This window comes from Alligator sinensis, unplaced genomic scaffold, assembly GCF_000455745.1.
Source record: "Alligator sinensis unplaced genomic scaffold, ASM45574v1 scaffold1097_1, whole genome shotgun sequence".
Classification (NCBI taxonomy): Eukaryota; Metazoa; Chordata; order Crocodylia; family Alligatoridae; genus Alligator; species Alligator sinensis.
In genome coordinates, this window is record NW_005841950.1 from 1,189,083 (window position 1) to 1,207,837 (window position 18,755).

Consider the following 18,755-nt stretch of genomic DNA (forward strand, 5'->3'; position numbering starts at 1 on the left):
GCTTGCAGGGACGTGTAGCTTTCCTTAACATAGAGAGCTACACCCGTGCCCCTTTTCTCTACGCGATCCCTCCTGTACAGGGTATAGCCATCTGTACCCATGGTCCAGTCATGGGTGGAGTCCCACCAGATCTCCGTTATCCCTATGACATCATAATTATTTGCATTGAGCAGGAGGATGAGTTCCTTCTGCTTATTCCCCAAGCTCCTGGCATTTGTGTACAGGCAAGCAAGTGCCCCCTGGGGGGCTCCTTCCTTGCCCACAGATTTTGCCAGGGCTGGGGCAGGGGTGGGCTCCCTTAAGTGCCTTGACCTGCTGGCTTTGCAAGGATTGCTCAGCGGGCCAGCAGAGCATCCAAACATTAATGTTTGGATGTAATTCTAAATATCTGTAAGCAGTGTCAGAAGACTGCAGGGGGTGTTAAAGACTTGATTTACTGTTTTAATGGCAAGCAAGCAACATGGTAAATACAGCTATGAAATTTTGAATACCTAACAAATATTGATAGATATTTAGTAGTGTAAACTATTTTATAGATTGTTAGATAGACATAGTAGCACTTACCATAAAACTATTCAAGGCTAAGGTGTTCATCTGGGGATTTTTTTTAAATTAGGAGGGAACCGTAACCATAGATTGTTTAGTCACTTTACCAATGATATTCATGTATCTAACAAAGCATGCAAGCCACGTTGCTTCAAGAAATAACTTTACTTCTTTTTCCATAAGGCTATTTGAGCATTCTTATGTTTATGATTTTGCTTATTTTTTTCAATAGACATACGTTGTTTTTAATGTGTTTCTATGTCTCTCTTTGAATCAGAGGTCCCATTTGTCTCTGCCAAGAACAGTAAAATCCCTGCACCACTCTCCTTTTCCTCTGCCCTTCGACCTCCGAGACTAACAGCCACTAAGATTGTGGTCTACAGTCCTGCTGATGCTTGCTCGCCTCTCTCTCAAGGTCCCCCTGGTTCCTTCCAGTTTTCTTGCTGCCTGTTCTCTCCTTTTGCAGGTTGTGTTTATTAGTTTATCTACTGGGGTTTGTGCAGTCTGTTATGACTTTAGGAATCGAACTTACACAGTGATTCCTTTAGCCTAAGAGAAACCCGTGTGCCCTCTAAACAGTAGAGTCTCATGTTAAATTGTCAGGAGTAGATTATTTCAGAAACAAAGATTTACTTTTAAGAATAAAATGTAAATTAAAAAAAGAAAAAATTGATTCAGAAATTGAAGAAAATCCAGTTCTGAAAAATTCTCTCTCTCCCTTGGTGTAGAGAGTGCTATATGTATACACATCCAAGAGAGTAAGTGGATGTATCTGGTTTAGGAATTGCAGACTCTTGGCACTTACCTTGCAGTTCGTTGTGTGTGGGCAGCCTGCTTTGCCTACTGAGAGCTTTGTTAAAGGTTTCATGCCCTGCTCAACAAATTGCAGGATTGGGGGCTTAGCATTTATTGTGCGTTGAGGATATTTTTGTCAAGGTGTTTTATAAATGTAGCTTTATAAACACAAACTGGTACAGGCACTTTACAGGAGAGCACATGTGGAGATGACTCAGTATAAACTCAAATAATGCTTGACTTGTTATATCAGGCATATGCATGGCCATGTAGGTTAAGGTTGCAAAGCAGTTTTCATTCAAAGCCTGTGTTTTCAGGTGCTCTTACATTTCATACATGTCTCTTGGGTTGAAACTTTTCATGCTTAGTTTCTGTCCCAGTAATTTGTCTTTGGATTTAGGAGAAATCCCATGATTCACTTCTGATTTCGGAAGATGAGGGATTTCTGTCACTCTGTTCAAAAGCTAAACTTTAAATATTGTGATTAGTGTCATGAAGCCAAAAAACATGACTGTTGTTTGGTGTTAGCACAGGCCCCGTGGGCAATGTGTGATTTGGTAGTTCTAAAATCTATGAGCGAGCAAGCAGAATGTTATTAAGCCATTTCAAAATGCACTGCCATTCATATGCAAGAGGAACAACTGCTTGTGTTTGAGCTGGGATACTTTGGAGAATATACCAACCCTGAACCTTTGCAATTGAATGCTTCTTAACCTGTATATCTTTAGTATTGCTAGAGAACAGCATAGGTTTGAGATTTCTGTACTAATGCAAGTAGAAAGTTTCTATTTTAAGCATGTATTACAAAGCCATAAGAATATCCAATTCTGTTTTTAAAAAAGTACTTTACATGAATATTAAGATACTAAAACGTAGCATTCAGCAGTCAGGAATGCGCAGTGAATGCCAGAACTAAGGTAGCTGATGTAACCTAATTCTGCTCCTTCTATGTGTAATCTTCAGTTACAAGCTCACACTTTTTTTCCCTCAGGACCTCACTCATGCACAAGATGAATAGTAACTAGCAAAAGGAGCAGCAGCTGTTCAGTATTTTGGTCCTCACTGTTCTGTGTCTGCCCTGAAAGCAGGTGGTGGTATGGTTGCTGAGGAAAGTCTAGCTGAGATGCATTTGGGCTTCAACCCAGTCACAGTGCAGTAATGCATGACAGGAGTGGCCAATCTGTGGCACAGGAGCCACAAGTGGTATGGGCAGCTTCTGTGTATGGCACGCAGTAACTCAAGGAGGGGACAAGGAGCACAGCAGCAGATAGAGCAGGAAGTGAAATTAGAGCAACAGTCATTCAGGGAGCAGAAACAAGCAGCACATCAGGTAGCATGTAGGTAAAGGGGAATAAGAATGGCACTGGCGGAGGATGTGGAGCTAATTTGTGGCTAGTCTGCCAAAAAGTTTGGCTGTCCCTGCTGTTGCTGAGGTCTAGAGTAAGCAACTAAAAAGTGTTGTGATGATGAGGCAGCCTTGATGTAACAGTGATTTCCACTTGTAATATACCTTGTAACTTGCCTTCAGCCTCAGCTATATGCATGGACTGCTACTGTAAGAAAGTGCAAGATGTAGTGTCCCTTTTGTTTTAAAAAGTATTTTCTGAAGCTTAAACAATGTGGCATCTAAACAGTGTGTAGAAAAAATTGCATAATAGTTTAAAGCAGCTGTTGGTTATATACGTTTACAAATGAAGAGAGCAAAACTGTACAATTAACACACCTATCTCTAGTATATCTAACTGTTGGCACTATACCCTTAGTAGGGTAGTTGTTGGTAGCAAACTCTACTTTTGACTCTTTGGAATTTGTATTAAACTGCTCCAAGACTAGAATGAGAGATACTCATTAAGAAATCCTCTGTTTGCTGAGACCCTTATTTGAGATGAGAACCTTTCATTTGAAGTAAGTGTGATAGGGAAGTGTCTCTTCAGATGATACACTGGAAAAAGTGAAGGACACCAGATCAGTTACTTTGCGCCTGTATTTTTTTTTTGTTTTACTTCTGAGCAGAGGTACAGCTTCCATCTTTCACCTAAAAGAGGCAGCATATTCTTCAGTCTTGTACCCTGCTCAGTGGATCCCTTATCAACAACAACACCAATATTGGCAGCAGAAGAAATTCATGGAAAGGTTAAGCAAATGTCCACCTCTCACTGCAAACCTGCCACATCTTCAGTGTCTCGGGTGTGATGGGGATGTCTGAGAATCACAAATGAGTTGTAGGCCTGGTTTCTGCTTCCCTGTAGTATCCAGCATCCTTTTCTACCACTGAAATTGATTATTTTTCTTCCTTTGGTTCACACCTTGGAAAAGGTATTTTCACATAAGCACTTCCAGTCAACAGTATTTTAGATTCTGACCCTTGCCAAAATGCAACGCCTTCATTTCTGCTATACTGACTACTGTCTGAAACTAGAAGACTATATTATGGTCCAGCTAGTCCACTCTACAGCATCCAGTGCTTTGGGAGTGGGGAAAGGAGAAATGATGCAAAAAACCTTGCCTCAGCAATAACTCTTCCCAAAGAATTTGCCTTCTATCATCCAAGAAGCAGAGATTGGCTTTCCCCTTGTGTTTTAAAGCTTTCCTTTGAAGTGTCATCTGCATAATCCTACCTGTGAAGTCAAGGCACCTGCATTGTGAGCTTCCTGGGGGCTTAGTTAAATTGTTTCCTGAATCCATCCAGGATGCTGACTCTTTGCTCCTGAAGCAGTTGTGGGATAGTCTCCAAGTCATGTCCAGTCCTGATGTGAATCTCTCCCAAGCAGATAAACCTGCTGGACAAATGAGACACTATCTGAGCCTCTATCTTAAAAACCTCTGGGCATCACCACCTGCTCTCCTGCTGTGGCTTTTCCTTGGGCAAAATTTGTCCATCAAGGTTCAAGGCAAATCTTTGAAGAGCCTGGTATGATATTCATACATGTTAAACCCATAACATTATTAGCTAAAAAGACTGAGAAGGAGCTGGACTGTTGATGGGGAAAGTGGGTTAAGGTCTTTTGAGTGCTGAGACATGATTGTCATCAGAACACTTGATAACTTTTTCTTGGATCCAGGTAATGGCAGCCTTCCTGCCCAGTGTGTGTGAGTGGTTTTAAGGCTATCATTTTTTTGAAGTCATGCAATATTGCCGAGCACTAAGGAGGGCCATTAATACCAAAGCAAGCCAAGGCCTCAAAAGCCAGTGCTGACACAAAGGTGAACTGTTGAGAAGTGTGGGATAGCTCTCTTTGTAAATTCTCTGCCATTGCTGGATCTCCAAATCTGCAGGTTTCCATTCACATATACTTCCATCCATGTCCTTAAAGAACGAGGAGAAAACAGAGTAGGTCATGAATCACTCCCACAAAGCAGCATAGAAAGCAAAAGTGACTACACTGCCTGGCTAGCACTTCCTTCCGTTCTGGCTGGGTCTCTTGAATCTTTGCCACTGCTGGAGATTCAACTTCTTGTTGTCCCGTGCTTGTGCCATATTTTGCTAGGCAGTGTCTGAGGTATCCAGCCATCTCCGCACAATGTACACCTCAGCCATAATGTCCAGTCACCCGTGTGGTTTGGGAATCTATATCTCATTAACTTTAAGGATTTCTTCTCAGCACCTAAATAACTTGGAAAGTTTACCGTCCATTGTGGTAAACTATTTGAGCAGAGTTTATGGTGAATAACATACATGGTCTATTGATGTATTCTTTCTGGATTCTCTTTAGGTCTGCTTCATAACTGACCAGGACTGAATGTCAGTAACAGACTACCTTTCCCTTTGTTTTAGCTTGGCTGTCTTTTACAGACTTCTTCCAGTTCCTTTGATTTGGGAGATGTTTCTGAAAGTATCCATCTGGCTCTCGGGATTTGAAGTCAGTAGTCTGACCTTTGAATGACTAGAATGTTAGCTGTTTGCTGAGATCCAAAATGTCCCATTGAAAGATAAAATCCTTTTAATAACAGAAACCTACTCTAGGCTTGAAAATTTCACAACTGAAAGAAGCTGACCTGAAATAGTTCTCCATTTTTTTAACTTGGTATATATCACAGTTGCAGCAGTTAAAACTGTTTTCATTAGATCATGTTTGGCCTCCATCTCTGCTTCTCACCCTCTGACATGCGGGTGAATGTCTTTACTAATTATTTAGTAACCAAACTTGAGGAAGGAATCCTCTGTCTTTTAGCAGGGTTGCTTCAGGCAGCTGCAGCAAAGGAGACCAAATTCTTTGTTTTCATCCTTTGTTTGTAGTGGGTTACTACAGTGAGAGAGATTTTAAGTCACCCTAGGTGCTTGAGCCTCTTCCATGGGTTTGGCATCTCATCCGTAAAAAGCCCACACACCATCTGCTTAAACATTTGTCAGACTACTGTCTCTGGCTTTTTTCTGTGAAGATGGCATTCCTCAGTGACTGGTTCAGGCCAGAGGATTACTGAGATATATCTTCAAACCCTGTAGACATGTGGAGCTTAGCCAATCTGTATTTGGAGAAGAGTGATTAGTTTTAGTACCGACTAGCTATGTATATGGTTCATTGTTCCTCCTTGGCTGAATACATCGGTAATTAATATCGCCTAATAATGGTTAGGCAGCAGTTAGATTTTTCTGTCCCCATTGAGGGCAGCTACTTTGAGCTTCTAGCATTTCTCTCACAAAGCACAACATTTTTCCCCTTGTATTGTGTACACTAATGTTCTACTTTGTATCTCAGTAAATTAGATAATGAATGCCCCTTGCACATCACTTTTCCCTCCAGCCTCTGTGTCTCTTCTGTTCTCCAGTGATATCCTTACTCAGCCCATATAACAGGCATGACCACTGATGAGTGGCTTCCTGGAGCTCCTTTTTTTGTAGAATCTTTGTTACCCATTGTGACGTGTTGCGCCCTTCGTTCTGCGTGGCCTATCGGGATGTAGCCCCGTCCCTTGACTCGCCTGCCACTATTTTGATTATCAAACAACTATGAGAGGGGTTTTTTCCAGTGGAGATCTTTCCGGGGGCTCTCCCGACGTACGGCAGTACTTATGGTTGTTTGATGCGATGTTCCACAGGGCTCCGCCTCCCCTACACCCCGTCCACTCGCCAACCGGGTGGATGTCCGTCAGTAATGGTCGCCGGCCCTGTAGAATGGCGCAGGGCCTGCCTTCCTTGTTGTCGTAGCCTTTTCCCCTTCTCGGGTTTGTCTCAATTAAAAAAAAATATTCCCCTGGGAGGAGAGGGCTGCAGAGCTGCCTCCTCTACCCCTACCTCCTCCAGGGGGTGCAAATGCCTCCTCCCTCCTGCTATATTCTAGGAACTCCCCTTCCTCCTCGGTCTCCACTTCCGCCAGGAGCTGGAGGGGTGCCCCTGCTTTGCCTCCAGCAGGGGACTTAAAGGTCTCCTGGGTGCTGCCTGCAGGAGCCGCGCAGGCTGTATCGCTCCCTTCTCGCGCCGACCCGCACTCTCCTTCTCCAGCGCTCCCCCCGCCCTTGTTCTGGCAGGGCTTTTAAACTTTCCCACGGTGGCCGGTACGGCCGCTGGGATTGGTCCAGCTGTTTCCCGTGCCAGAAACAGCTGATTAAACAACCGGCGTAACGCCGGTTCGTGCAGCTGCAGCCACAGCTCCTGCTCCAGCTGCCTTGCAGTAGGTGAGTTACCCTTGCCAGGCGTCTGCTCCCGGGGTATGGGGCCCGTGGGGTCTACTCTCTCCCCTTCGGGAGCCTGTGGTGGCGCCTCGCTGCCACACCCATGTACATTTCCTAACTTCATCACACTCTTCACAATTCTAACAGTGAACATTCGTAACTGGTAGGTTTTCAGGCCACTGAGAATCACTTTGCCCCTCCAGTCAGTTACTCAGCATTGCGCATGCAAGAGTTCATCTAGGTATTAGTGCTTCCTGCCTAATGGTTTATGGTTGAGCAAGAGGAGATCTTTCAGAAATAAACTCCATGCCTGCATTTGGAGATGGCATATCTCCACCACTCTATCTCACCTCTAGGGTTAAATGTCCCCGTTTTTAACGTAATACAAGAGTGATTTTGTAGCCATAATGGTCCCGAAATAATGTAAGAGGTAAGGATTTCTTAAGGTGATATCTTTCATTGGACCAACTCTGTAGTTGGGAATAAAGTTAGACAAGTTTTCAAATGAAAGATATTGTCATTAATAATGGGAGAAGCAAGGATTTCTTATATCTTGTATTCAAAAGCTTAATAAATATATCCCAACTATGTAGTTGGTCCAATAAAAGATATCAGCCTAAGAAATCCTTTCCTCTTCCATTATTAATGACATAACTATAAGAATGTGTATTTACATTCTGATTTGAACTTTGGTGACTGGCTTCAGCCATTGAATCCTCTTCTGCCTTGTTCAACTAAGAAGTTTTCGAGAGTCTTAAACTTCATCACTGTCACTCCAAGTCCTTCAGCTCAGTTTGGATGTCTTTTTAAGAGATGTTCTAATTCAGCCATAAGTTGTGGGCTCATTAAGGGTCCTTGTTGGGGAGGGGAGGGTGTTCTTTGGCCTGTGAATGATGGTCAGACTAGATCAGTGGTTCTCAACCTTGTTAGACTCGAGGCATCCCTCAGAAAATACCAACTCTTAGCTTTTACTCATTTCTTGACTATGGAAAAATAATAGGGCAGTTCTGTTGCACAGACCTCTGAAAGACCACAAGGCAGAATGGTTTTTGACATTGCTGACTCGTATTTGAAATCTCTGGGTGTATATAATATTGCACATCACCCTTAAAAGGATCTCATGGCACCTCTGATCATCTTAACATCTACAAAACCCTCTCCCTATGCAGGTCCTTATAGACTGAAAAAAATGGTTTCTTTGGAGGCTGTTGGTTGATCTTTTTCAGTCTCTACTATCCCCTCTGCCTCCCATACTCCCTGCTACCAGCCTCAACCTACCAGTCATGCTAAGCTTTCAACCCACTCTTCTTCTGCTCCATCTTTGTCTACTTTTTTCCTGCTATTTCTCCTTTAGTTCTTCTCCATGACATCAGCTGAAAAGTAGAAGGGGATAAAAGCAAAAGCAAATGGTTAAATTGCTCCAAGATGTGATTTATTTATTTTTTTTAACTGTAACTCTTGTCCCTGTCATTTATCTTTTTCTCCCTGTTATCTCCTTACTTCATATGCTTTTCATATCAGCGCACTGTCTCATTTTGTAAAATGCCTAGTATAATTCATATGCCAGGCACACTTTTTTTTTTTTTTCCCAGCGCATATTTCACAGCCATGGAATTGTCACAGAATCCATCGTTTACTGTCGAACCATGCTTCACAATTTCACCTTTCTTTTACAAAAGATAAAAAGGTCATACCTTTGTTGTTCACACACATGCACGCACACACACTGAACTGAACTGCCTGTAGGCTTGAGCTCTAGCCCTGCAAGATGCAAACTGCCTCATTTCTCTAAATGGAACAGGAGCTTTGAAACACGAAGGAGACTGGTTTTGTTCCCTTTGATTGTTCCATGGATGACCACTTTTAGCAGTAATGATATCATTACTGCTGATATCACTATGTGGCCAGCCCAAATCCCAGCAGCCCTGACCATCTTTTTTTTTTCTGCAAAAACCCCTAACTTCCATTGTGCAGATCTGACTGACTTTCCCCATTCAAAAATGTATACACCTGCCGTCCATCTCCTTATGGCTAAAGCCAGCACTTAGATTTTCTACTGAATCACTCCAGTGGAATTTGGTGCGTTTTTATTTCTTTATGTTCGAACTTCTTTGGAGTTGGATGACAGACTCTGTGTGTCCAGAGTGATTGGTTAACGTGACTTGTATATCATATAGCATGTGAAATACAGGCCATGGTTTGTGGATAGGATGCATGTGTGACCCTCTCTCCTACTCTGTTGTCTCTGCCTTGGACTGTAAAAAATTGGGAGCCTGGGGCAGTGTGTGTGTGTGTGTGTGTGTGTGTGTGTGTGTGTGGGGACAGTGGCCATCGCATTATAGTGGCACCAGAATACAAATGATAAATGTCAGCAAAATATGTTCTGCCATTATTTGAAAAAAAATGTGAATTTTAGTTCTTGCATTTTAGGAAAAAAAAACAACCTTGAGCTAATAAGATAAAATTTAACAGAAAGGACAGTGAGCATCTTTCAGCACCCCACTGAAAATATGTGTGAGAGTTATGAAGTTTGAAAATCACCCTTCACCCATGCTTGTTAGTTTAACGATCTCCAACATTCTGAAAAAATGAACTGCACCGCTGTGCATATAAGTGGCATTCTGGTGTGTAATGCTTTAGGGGAAGTGGAATTAATCATGCCTATCTAGACTGTCAGAGTAGTGAAAGGAAGGAATAAATATTAACTAAAACAATCTTTATAAGGAACAAGTATGTCATAATTTGGGCAACACAAATCTGTTACTGCCTTCCTGTCTCACATTTTTAGCAATGCTGCATATATCCTTAGCTAACAAACTTGATATCTAACAAGCTTATGGCAGAAGGTAGGACGGGGTGGCAACTTAGATGCTGACTAGCTCAAAGAGGCATAAGCTTACATAGGCAACAGTTTCCTTCCTCCGATGCAACAAAACAGGTTGCTGTTCACAAAAGCTTGTGGCTCCTTTGAGCTAGTTAATGTCTAAAGTGCCATCCTACCCTACCTTCTGCCTGACTTTAGACTACCACTGCTACCTACCTCTCTCCTTCCAGCAAGCTTATGTGGTGCCCATAGAGAAGAATGCTAGAAGGCTTTAAAGGGGCAACATACAAACAGGGAAACCTGCCTGAAACTGGCTCTGTGGTCTGAGATCTTCAGATGAACGGGGTTGCACAGAATTGTGAGCACATCTTTTTTTGTAAATAGCTGAGAGAGGCACTTAAATACTATGCAGGGTGGCCAATATAAGAACCTGGATAGATGCATGGATAGTTAGAGAAAATGGGGATTGTTATCTTTTTCCCCACCCCCCTTCAAATGCTGTTACTCTTTCTTTTTTTTTTTCTCCCTATTTAAGGTTTGATTCCCAAAAATGTAATCTTCTGCTGTTCCTAGGAGTGACCTGGGCAAAGATCACTGAGTTTCTCTGTGGGAAGGGTGACCTTAGTGCATACTTAGACCCTTTAAAATGCTGGGAGAGGAGGTCTGAGTGTGAACTCTCACTGAGTAGAGGATCTCTCCAAAGGTAGCATGGCTTCTGGAATTGTGGCAGCTCTTGTGATGGTGAATAGCTTCAGATGTAGCTTTGAGAAGTGCAGTGCAGGAAAGGAGTGAAGCTGTCTTGGAACTGATAGATGAATGGGCATGAATAGCAGATGAGGAACAGCCTGAGAATTGTTTTGTACTGAGTCAGCTCCAAATGCATTAACAAATTATGGAAATTCTGTGCACCATTTGGTGAAGTCAGTAGCTTTTTTTTCATAACTCTTCATGTTTTTGTGACAGTTTGTGGAAGTATCACAGGCTTTCCAAAGCAATATCCCTGTGTGGAGAAAACAAGCTCTTCCCACTCACTAACTTCAGGAAGGAAAATGCTCCCTTTGTGTAGGAAGAAACTTTTCTTGGCCTTTGAAACTTAAATTGAAACTGTATGGTTACAGGTTTTCTTGTCAGACAGAAGGTTGGATTCTAAGTCCTGTTATTGTTTCTGATGCCTATGAGACTATTATCACTGAAAGATTAAAAGGAAAAATATTTTCTGCCTTTCCAGTACGTATATTTTGTACAGCTAATAAGCAGTGTGTGGGGAATCAGGGCCATGGTCTTCTCTCTCGATCAACTAATTTCCCTTTTTATTTATGTGGGGTTCGGTTAGCAACAAGGGAGATTTTTTTTTTTAAACAATAGGACAGTGCAACTGTAAAACTACAACTTGGCAAAGAGACTCAAGGACCTGAAATTAACTTAATTCATTTCTTTTAAAAATGTATGTCTCTTTGTTTTGGGCATTCGTGTAACTCATTTATTGCTTATTATGTTTTCTCCAGGTCTGTATTGAGACTTGCTGTCTGTGTGGAAGTGTGTATAAAAAGCACCTTGACAGAAATCAGCAACTAAAACAGACAGCGATTGTCTCCCCACCCAGGGCAGTTAGTAGATAATTTTTTATAAAAATAGTCTTTTATTTTATTGAACAGTGTTACTGTGCTGTGCGTCTAAATTTGTACCCTGTTGCTGTATAATAGTTCTACACAGTGGAATCTTTCTAGCATGTGTAATAAATTACTTGGATGAAGAATGCCAACATGTTATCTTCTAAATAGGGACTGTGTAACACTTCTGTGAAAAATCAGAGATAAACTAATAAACCATTTACTGGTGGCATATATGTAACTGTTTGGTTTTATCAGCAGTTTATTTAATAAGTGAATCTGTCATAGAAATTCTATATATTCAGCACTATTGATTTTCTTCTCAAGCAAGTCCAATGGCATAACTTCCATAGCTTAAGAATATGACCATTACCAACTTCAGGGCCCAGATTTCCTGAACTGAATTTGCAAGTGGCTAGACTCTTAACTAGACATTTGTATTTACTAAAATTAAATGCACAAATGTGAAAAAATGATGCTTAGTGTTAATAGCTTTTAACCTTGAGCAGTTTTCTGAAATTGAGTTCCTTTGTAACAGAAATCATAATGTTTATGGGCAGTACAGATCCACTCTGAAATTGGAATGAGTCATGAGCTGCCTAGGAACTCTGAACAATCATTGGAGACAGATGAGAGTAGTAGCTTTCAGCTGTAAGTGAAATTAAGTGGGCCAGGAGAGTTTATAGAAATAGCAGTTTATGGGTATAGAGAACCAGTCATCTGTCTTGTTCCCAGCCTCTCAGCAGTTGCTTCATGTTCTTGATCAGGCAGATGCCAGCATACAGTTTACCTGGTTAGTTTGAACTTTTTTCTTTATAGTGTGTGTGTTAGCCAAAAAAAGTAAATCTCAAAGTTCTTTACAAACTTAAAGTCACTCACTTTCTTAGCTTACCAGTACATAGGGTTATCAGCTTTACAGGTGTTTCAGTTCAGGGGGAAAAAAAAAGTAGGTAACCTGGTACATGTCTCCATTCTGTGCTGGGACAAAGTATTGTCTTATAGACATCTATGATTCTTTTTCTGGGGTAAATGCTAAAAAAAAAATTCCCTGGGCAAGAGGTAGTTACAGTTTATTCCAGAATATTGCAAACTATATCACTACAGTTGTCCTAGGATTGCATCACTGAATCGGGGCTAGAAAAGTGGCACTGTATTCAGCTGCTCACTAAACCTGTATTAGAAAGGTGATGTGTGTATGTGCCAATCTGGGATTTTTTGTTTCTGGACAAACACAGGGACAACTTATCCAGGGACAAGCATAGCATCTGTTCCTAACCTTTGTACATATACTAGCCCCAGGAGTCCTGACCCTCTCTCTTCTCCTAACTGCTAGACTCCTCACTATCTGGAGCAAATTGGAGAACTTGCTCTCATGTCAGGTTGGAGGTTTTAATTGTTCTTTGGGGTCAGAACTGGTTGGGCCATCCCCGGGCAGTAGCATCCATTGCTGTTGGATTGCAAGGTCTTCAGCTGAGTTTAATGAGAAGGGAAGAGATACTACAGGTAGGGAGCAAGGGGTCCCAGGCAGTGTCTGAAAAGTTTTGGGCTCTGCCTTGGTAGGTTATCCTAAGGCTCTTGGACCCAGTTCAATACCAGGAGATTTGGGAACTAAAAGTCTTCCATATAACAAGAGAGGAGCTGATGATCAAACCAGGCCCTTCACTGGCTGTCCTTAGCCTTCCTAATGCTGTTGTCAGCCTGGAGCTGCCAGGTGTAGAGGCAGTGAGTTCAGAAGTGTCCATATTTACAACACAAATGGACCATGGGAAAGCAAAAAAGAAATATATAGCAGAGGTTGGGTATCACTTGCCCAAGATGACCAAAGTGGTGCAAACTCCTACACCTTCTTGCTTATGTCCGCTTGCATAGCTTCTTCCTTTGTATAATGTTTCTATTCAGACTCTTTACTGGGGCTTTCCTCCATAGTGGAGCTACTATGAAATAAGGTAGTGCGGTGTACAGCACACTAGCTGTTCTGAACATGGACATGCTGACTGCTTCTGGGGCATCTTTGCTGTTTAGCTTAGTCCATCCAAACCCATTAAGCTAAACTGTATGAAGGTACTCTAGTGGGGTGTAGGCCCATCCATCCAGGGAACTAGAATGGAATAGTAATTCTGGACTTCTCCATGTAGACAAGCTCTGAAGCAGTTTCTTCCTTTGAATTTGCAAACAGTGGTTAGTGTGTGCGCTTTGCTATGTGGTTGCTGAAGGTTAATGACATTTCTCCCACACCAAGCAGAGACATGGTAGGGCAAGAACAGCTCTTTGCCCACAGTGGTGTCTCTGAGCTTGGTGATGAAACAGTGAGCCTTTTGAGGGACATGTCTAGGTGCTTAGTACCATCTTTGCTATCAGTGAAGTTTGTTTTTGATGCAGTCCTGGAATAAGGAAAGTGTAGGGAGTGAAGTCTAAGGTTGCTGCAAAACCTCGTCTCCTGAGGTGGGGCCCAAGCCCCCAGGATGCAGAGGCATTGTGACCATTCTGTCCTACAGTCCAAAGTGTGAGTTATGAAGTCTAGGCTTTGACATGATTCTGGAGTTCCTGTGGCTGCCCTTGGCTTCCAGAGAGCCTGTTCTCTTCCACAAGAGGTACAGCTTTTCTTCCTCCAGCTTGCTTGGCTCATAGATGTAGGACAGCTAGGGGCTTTGTGGCCCCAGGAGGAATGTGCCTGAGTTATTTTGGAGCCTGCTGGACTGCTCTTCCCCTCATCTACCTTTCCATTTCCTTTTCTGGATATGATGACAAATATTGGGCACTCTGGCCATTCTGTGGTTAGAGTAGCAAGGAGTGAGTTTACAGGGTCTGCAAAACCAGTTGAATCATTAAATGCTAAATTTGACCTGCCTGGCTTATGTAACATGCAGCAGGAGCTCTGATGGGTTCCAAAAATATTTGGTTATAAAATCACTGTAGCGGTCGCATCAAAATCCATAAGGGCACACACAATGTTAAGTTAAAACCACACTCTGAATTTCTGGATGTTCTTGCTTTGCATTTATACAGAATAACGTTAATGTAGTCAAAGGCTTGTTCCCCTGAACTCCTCTACTTTGGCCACGATAATATTGAAATCTTTCCAAAGCCTGAGGAGAACTAATAAATTGCACCCTAAATATACCCAGGCCTTTGAAAAATCTTCCCCCAAGCTATTCCAGAAGCAAAAATTAAACCACTGTCTATACCCACATCACTCTAAGAAATTGGTCCAAACTGTGTTTTGAGAATAGGTCTTATTTAATAACCACTGTGAAGTAGCAATACCATTAACTTGTAATTTTCAAAATTGGTTGTATGAATGCGTGCGCCAGGGAAGTCCAAAGCCATCTCATTAGACCTCTATTACCAATGAGGGAAACTATGCAGAAAAGTGAGGTGGCTTGGCTGGTGAGCCCTCTGCTGTAACATATTAGATCTGGGTCTTTGAGACTAGTGTTTAGTCCTGGTCTGACAAGTATTTGCTCTGACTTGGGGCAGATACCTTAGCATCCCATTCTTCATTAAAATGTGCTTAACAAGATTTCTTGTGCAACAGGAGCCTAAATAATTTTGTATGGTTACATAAAATAAATCTCTGCATAAACATTATTTATTATGGAGAGAGAGAGTAGTCTCTGTAATTGGGATTACATCTAGAGTTTAGTTGAAAGGCTTACTTTCAGTGCCTCTCTTCTAACCCAGTACTCTTTCCTGCCAGGGCAGGGGGTCGGACTTGATGATCTGCTCAGGTCCCTTCTGACCCGACCAACTATGAAACTATGAAACCCTTGCCCACTCATACAGATTACCCATGCTCAAAAAATGGAAGATAACCTCTGGGAAGAACTTCATTTTCTGAAAAGGTTAAGATTACTTATTTGGCTCAAAATAAGAAATTTTCCAAGTTGAGAATAACCTTTGTCCCCCTTCTGTTTGAGAATATTTATGTCATCTGGAAGGTGGAGAAAACAAAGCAAAACTCATCTGATGAAGTCTTTGGTATGCAAAATGTATTAGGATGATCCATTTACATGATATGCAAAGATATGTATAAAATCAGTGACTGAAAATTACTAATCTTAGAGCCATGCATATGGTGCCACAGTGCCTTTTTTTAACCTCCTGATGCACAATTGTGTTAAAGAATTTGGGCTGTTTCTTCAAAATATTTCCAGCCCATGTGGTCGTGAAGACCAGGAAAACAAACCAAGTAGGAAGTGATTCTGTGTTGCCTTTCTGAATTTGTACAAAAAACAGAAATGAAAGCTGAGAAGCGTAAACTGTCCCCTTCATCCTGCTGTCTTCATTGGAATGGAGTGTTAGCACTGGAAGGTGTCAAAAATGATAATGTGGGCATAAAATAAATTGCCTCTAATGTAAAGTAAGTAACTGAAGTCCGCTTCACTGCTTATATTATTCCTTTACTTGCTTAATTCAGTTAAACCCAACACTTAAACACTTCAGATGCTGCTGCAGTACTTCCATTATTTCTGTCAGAGGCTGTGTGAACCCAGGATTTTGCCAGGAACAAGTGGCGCTCTTTTTTACTCAAGGCGCACCCCTTGATAGGCTTGAGGGACCCCTGGAAAATGCCTGCTCCTGGTTTTCACTCATTTTCTAGACTATAGAAAAATAATTGAACAATTCTTCTGTTGTAAAGAATCCAGAAAGGCCACAACAGATCTGAACACTTTTGGCACTATGGATTCCTGTTTGAACTCTCTGGGTTTATCTTGTGAATCGTGTTGGCATACCTAGTAGTGCTAACATTGCCTAGCCCCCCACAACACCCTTGAAAGGATCTCAAGGTACCCCAGGGTGCCATGACACCGTGCTTGAGAATCATTTCCCTAGACTTTAGGTGCAGATCCTATGGAGGGCCTTGGCTTGCTTCTAATTTTTGTGTGTATAAGACCAATAATTTGCAGCACAGAATGAATTGCCAAGCTCTTAACTGCGAAAGTTCCCCCCCCTTCCTCTGTTAGATACATATTGGATAGTTTTTTCTTCTTCTTTTCCCCCCTCCAAAAATTAGGACTATATTTAGGCTCCTAGACTTCAAGTCACATAATCACCACCACCCGCCCACCCCCAAATGCTCAGAACCTACAAATTCCACTTCAAATCCATAGATTCTCATTGCCTTTAAAAATTTACCTGCTTGTATTTAGACCCTGGCTTTAGGCACCCAGGTATGAAAACTTTGGTCCAGGTTTAGAAGATGACCAGAAGGTTAGGCAACGACATATTTCACCTTACAGTACAAATTCTAACAAGTCTTAACAGAGTATTATTTATGTAACTGTGCCTGGCTTATAGACAGAGTTAAGGCTGCACATATAGCTTTGACTTTGGTATAACCTGACCTGAGTGCTTGAGTGCAAAACGAATGTTCTTGTTACAGCTTTTTTTTTGGTTCTCTTTCATCATCTGTTCTCTCTGAATCCCTAGGAGAGCACAGATCTTCTGGAGAAGGTACCTTCAGTATGGGGGAGTCCACAATGGGCACAAAGCCAGCTTCTATGCGAAAGGGGAATGATGACTCTGTGTGGTACATGCTGACGATGCCCCATAGGGATATGGTTCTTTGGAGGTCTTAATTGGAAGCAGTTAGAACAACCCTGAGGCTGTTCTAACCTGGGTCAAGGCTGGATCTGAAATAGAAGCTGAATACAACAGAGACCCCGTCTCCTGGCATGTTACATGTTCAAAGTGCACGTGTCATTGAGGAGCAGATTTTTCAGAAGAGCTCTTTGAAAATCAAATATTTCAAAAGATGATGAGCTCTTTGAAAATGTGGCCCCATCTGCCATTTGTGTAATATATCATTCCATGTTGCATTAAATCAAAGCAGCTTATTAGTAGCTTGGGCATGTAAATTGCCATATATGCGCCTATTATAATTTGTAATGCTGATTGATATGGTAGCAGAAAAGGGCAATGTAATGTTAGGTTTCATATGAAAAGGCTTTGTCTCAGAGCAGGGAGGCAATAGATCCTCTTTATTCAGCTGTGTGTAAAAATAACAATACATTAGGGAGATTTTCTGTTACTTTAAGCAGTTAAGGGGCTGAACCGACTGACTTACTAGAAAAGATAAAAGGACATAATAGGTCTAAATCAGGTAAATCTCAGTTTAGGAGAGGGACAGATGTTTTATAAACGACAAGTTAAAGCTACGGACAAGCAGCTAGGAATAAAAGGGATAAAACCAGTATGCTAACCATAGGAAAGCAGCTTTCAGGTTCTGGAATTTAGGGGAATTTTAAATTTAGACCTAAGTGAAGCACCTGAGACTGTGTTGTATTATGGGAAGCAGGTCTTGCAGCCTATTTTGGAAGTGACTAGGTGACCTTTTGTGATTTAGGTATGACCTAATCTCTGCAATCCTATGGCTATTTATTTATTTGGCCCCTCCACTTCAGTCTCTGTTGTTTAACATTTCCATTTTGGTTTGCAGCCGACTGCTGTTGATGGACACACTTGCCACTGGTATACTCCCCTCCCTGCTGTTTAGGGGTGATACAGAAGGGACAAAATCTTTCACTGTCTCAGCCAGGGTGGATTTGATTTAAATCAAATCAATTTAAATCATCATTTAAATCAAGGCTTCCTGGCGAGTGATTTAAATTTTGTTTTCTACAAGAAGTTAATTCTTGTCGTTTGATATAACCTTCATTAAAATATCCCAAACAGGGTCTCTCTTATAGCCTGGCAAGCCTGCTGCCATGGTGGGTTTTCCCTCCTATCATACTATCCCCTCACTAGATCTTAAATCAATGGAGCGGCTATACTTAGAAGCGTATCCCTCAAGACTTCTGGAATATCCTGCTCAAAATATTTCACTTTCGTTTCGACTACCACTCTTTCTCGTTTCGACTACAACTCTTTCCTTGCATTTATCTCCAGACTCCTCCTCCTGGCCTGGATCTACTCCACCCCCAGTTTAACTTCTTGAAACTTTGCACTTTTAGAGAGAGGTAAGGGCTTGACTACATGTACACAAACTTGCAGAGAGATGATAGGGCTGATGGGTAGGTAATCAGATCTGTTATCTCTCATTTCCATATACTGCTGTTAACAAGGATGTTATCTCTGGAGAGACATCCACAGTTTGAGAACTGAAACTAAGCATCACAGTGATGCTTACTGGGATTTCCTAGACTGAGCACCAAGTTCCATTGGGTAGAGTGGTTTTCTTTACTAATCTATGGAGGACCCTCTGGGAACCCCATCAAATTGAGCCCCTAATATAGTCCATGACCTGTTGTGACCTATTTATAAAACTTTTCTAAAAAAAAGTTACATGAATATATTGTCTCAAACAGTATATAATTAGAAATTATAATCCCTATTACATTATGATTTCTCTGAGCTCTAACATATCTTAA

General features: G+C 41.7%; 1 protein-coding gene across 1 annotated transcript in view; it reads left to right on the forward strand.

Annotated features, from left to right (window-relative positions):
- LOC102374720 (translation initiation factor IF-2-like) overlaps window positions 1–18,755 on the forward strand; it is a 33,558-nt gene that overhangs the window by 6,336 nt on the left and 8,467 nt on the right. The window contains exon 3 of the mRNA XM_025199900.1: window positions 824–961. Within this exon, the coding sequence (XP_025055685.1) occupies window positions 824–961 (138 nt within the window). The remainder of the gene's footprint in view (window positions 1–823; window positions 962–18,755) is intronic.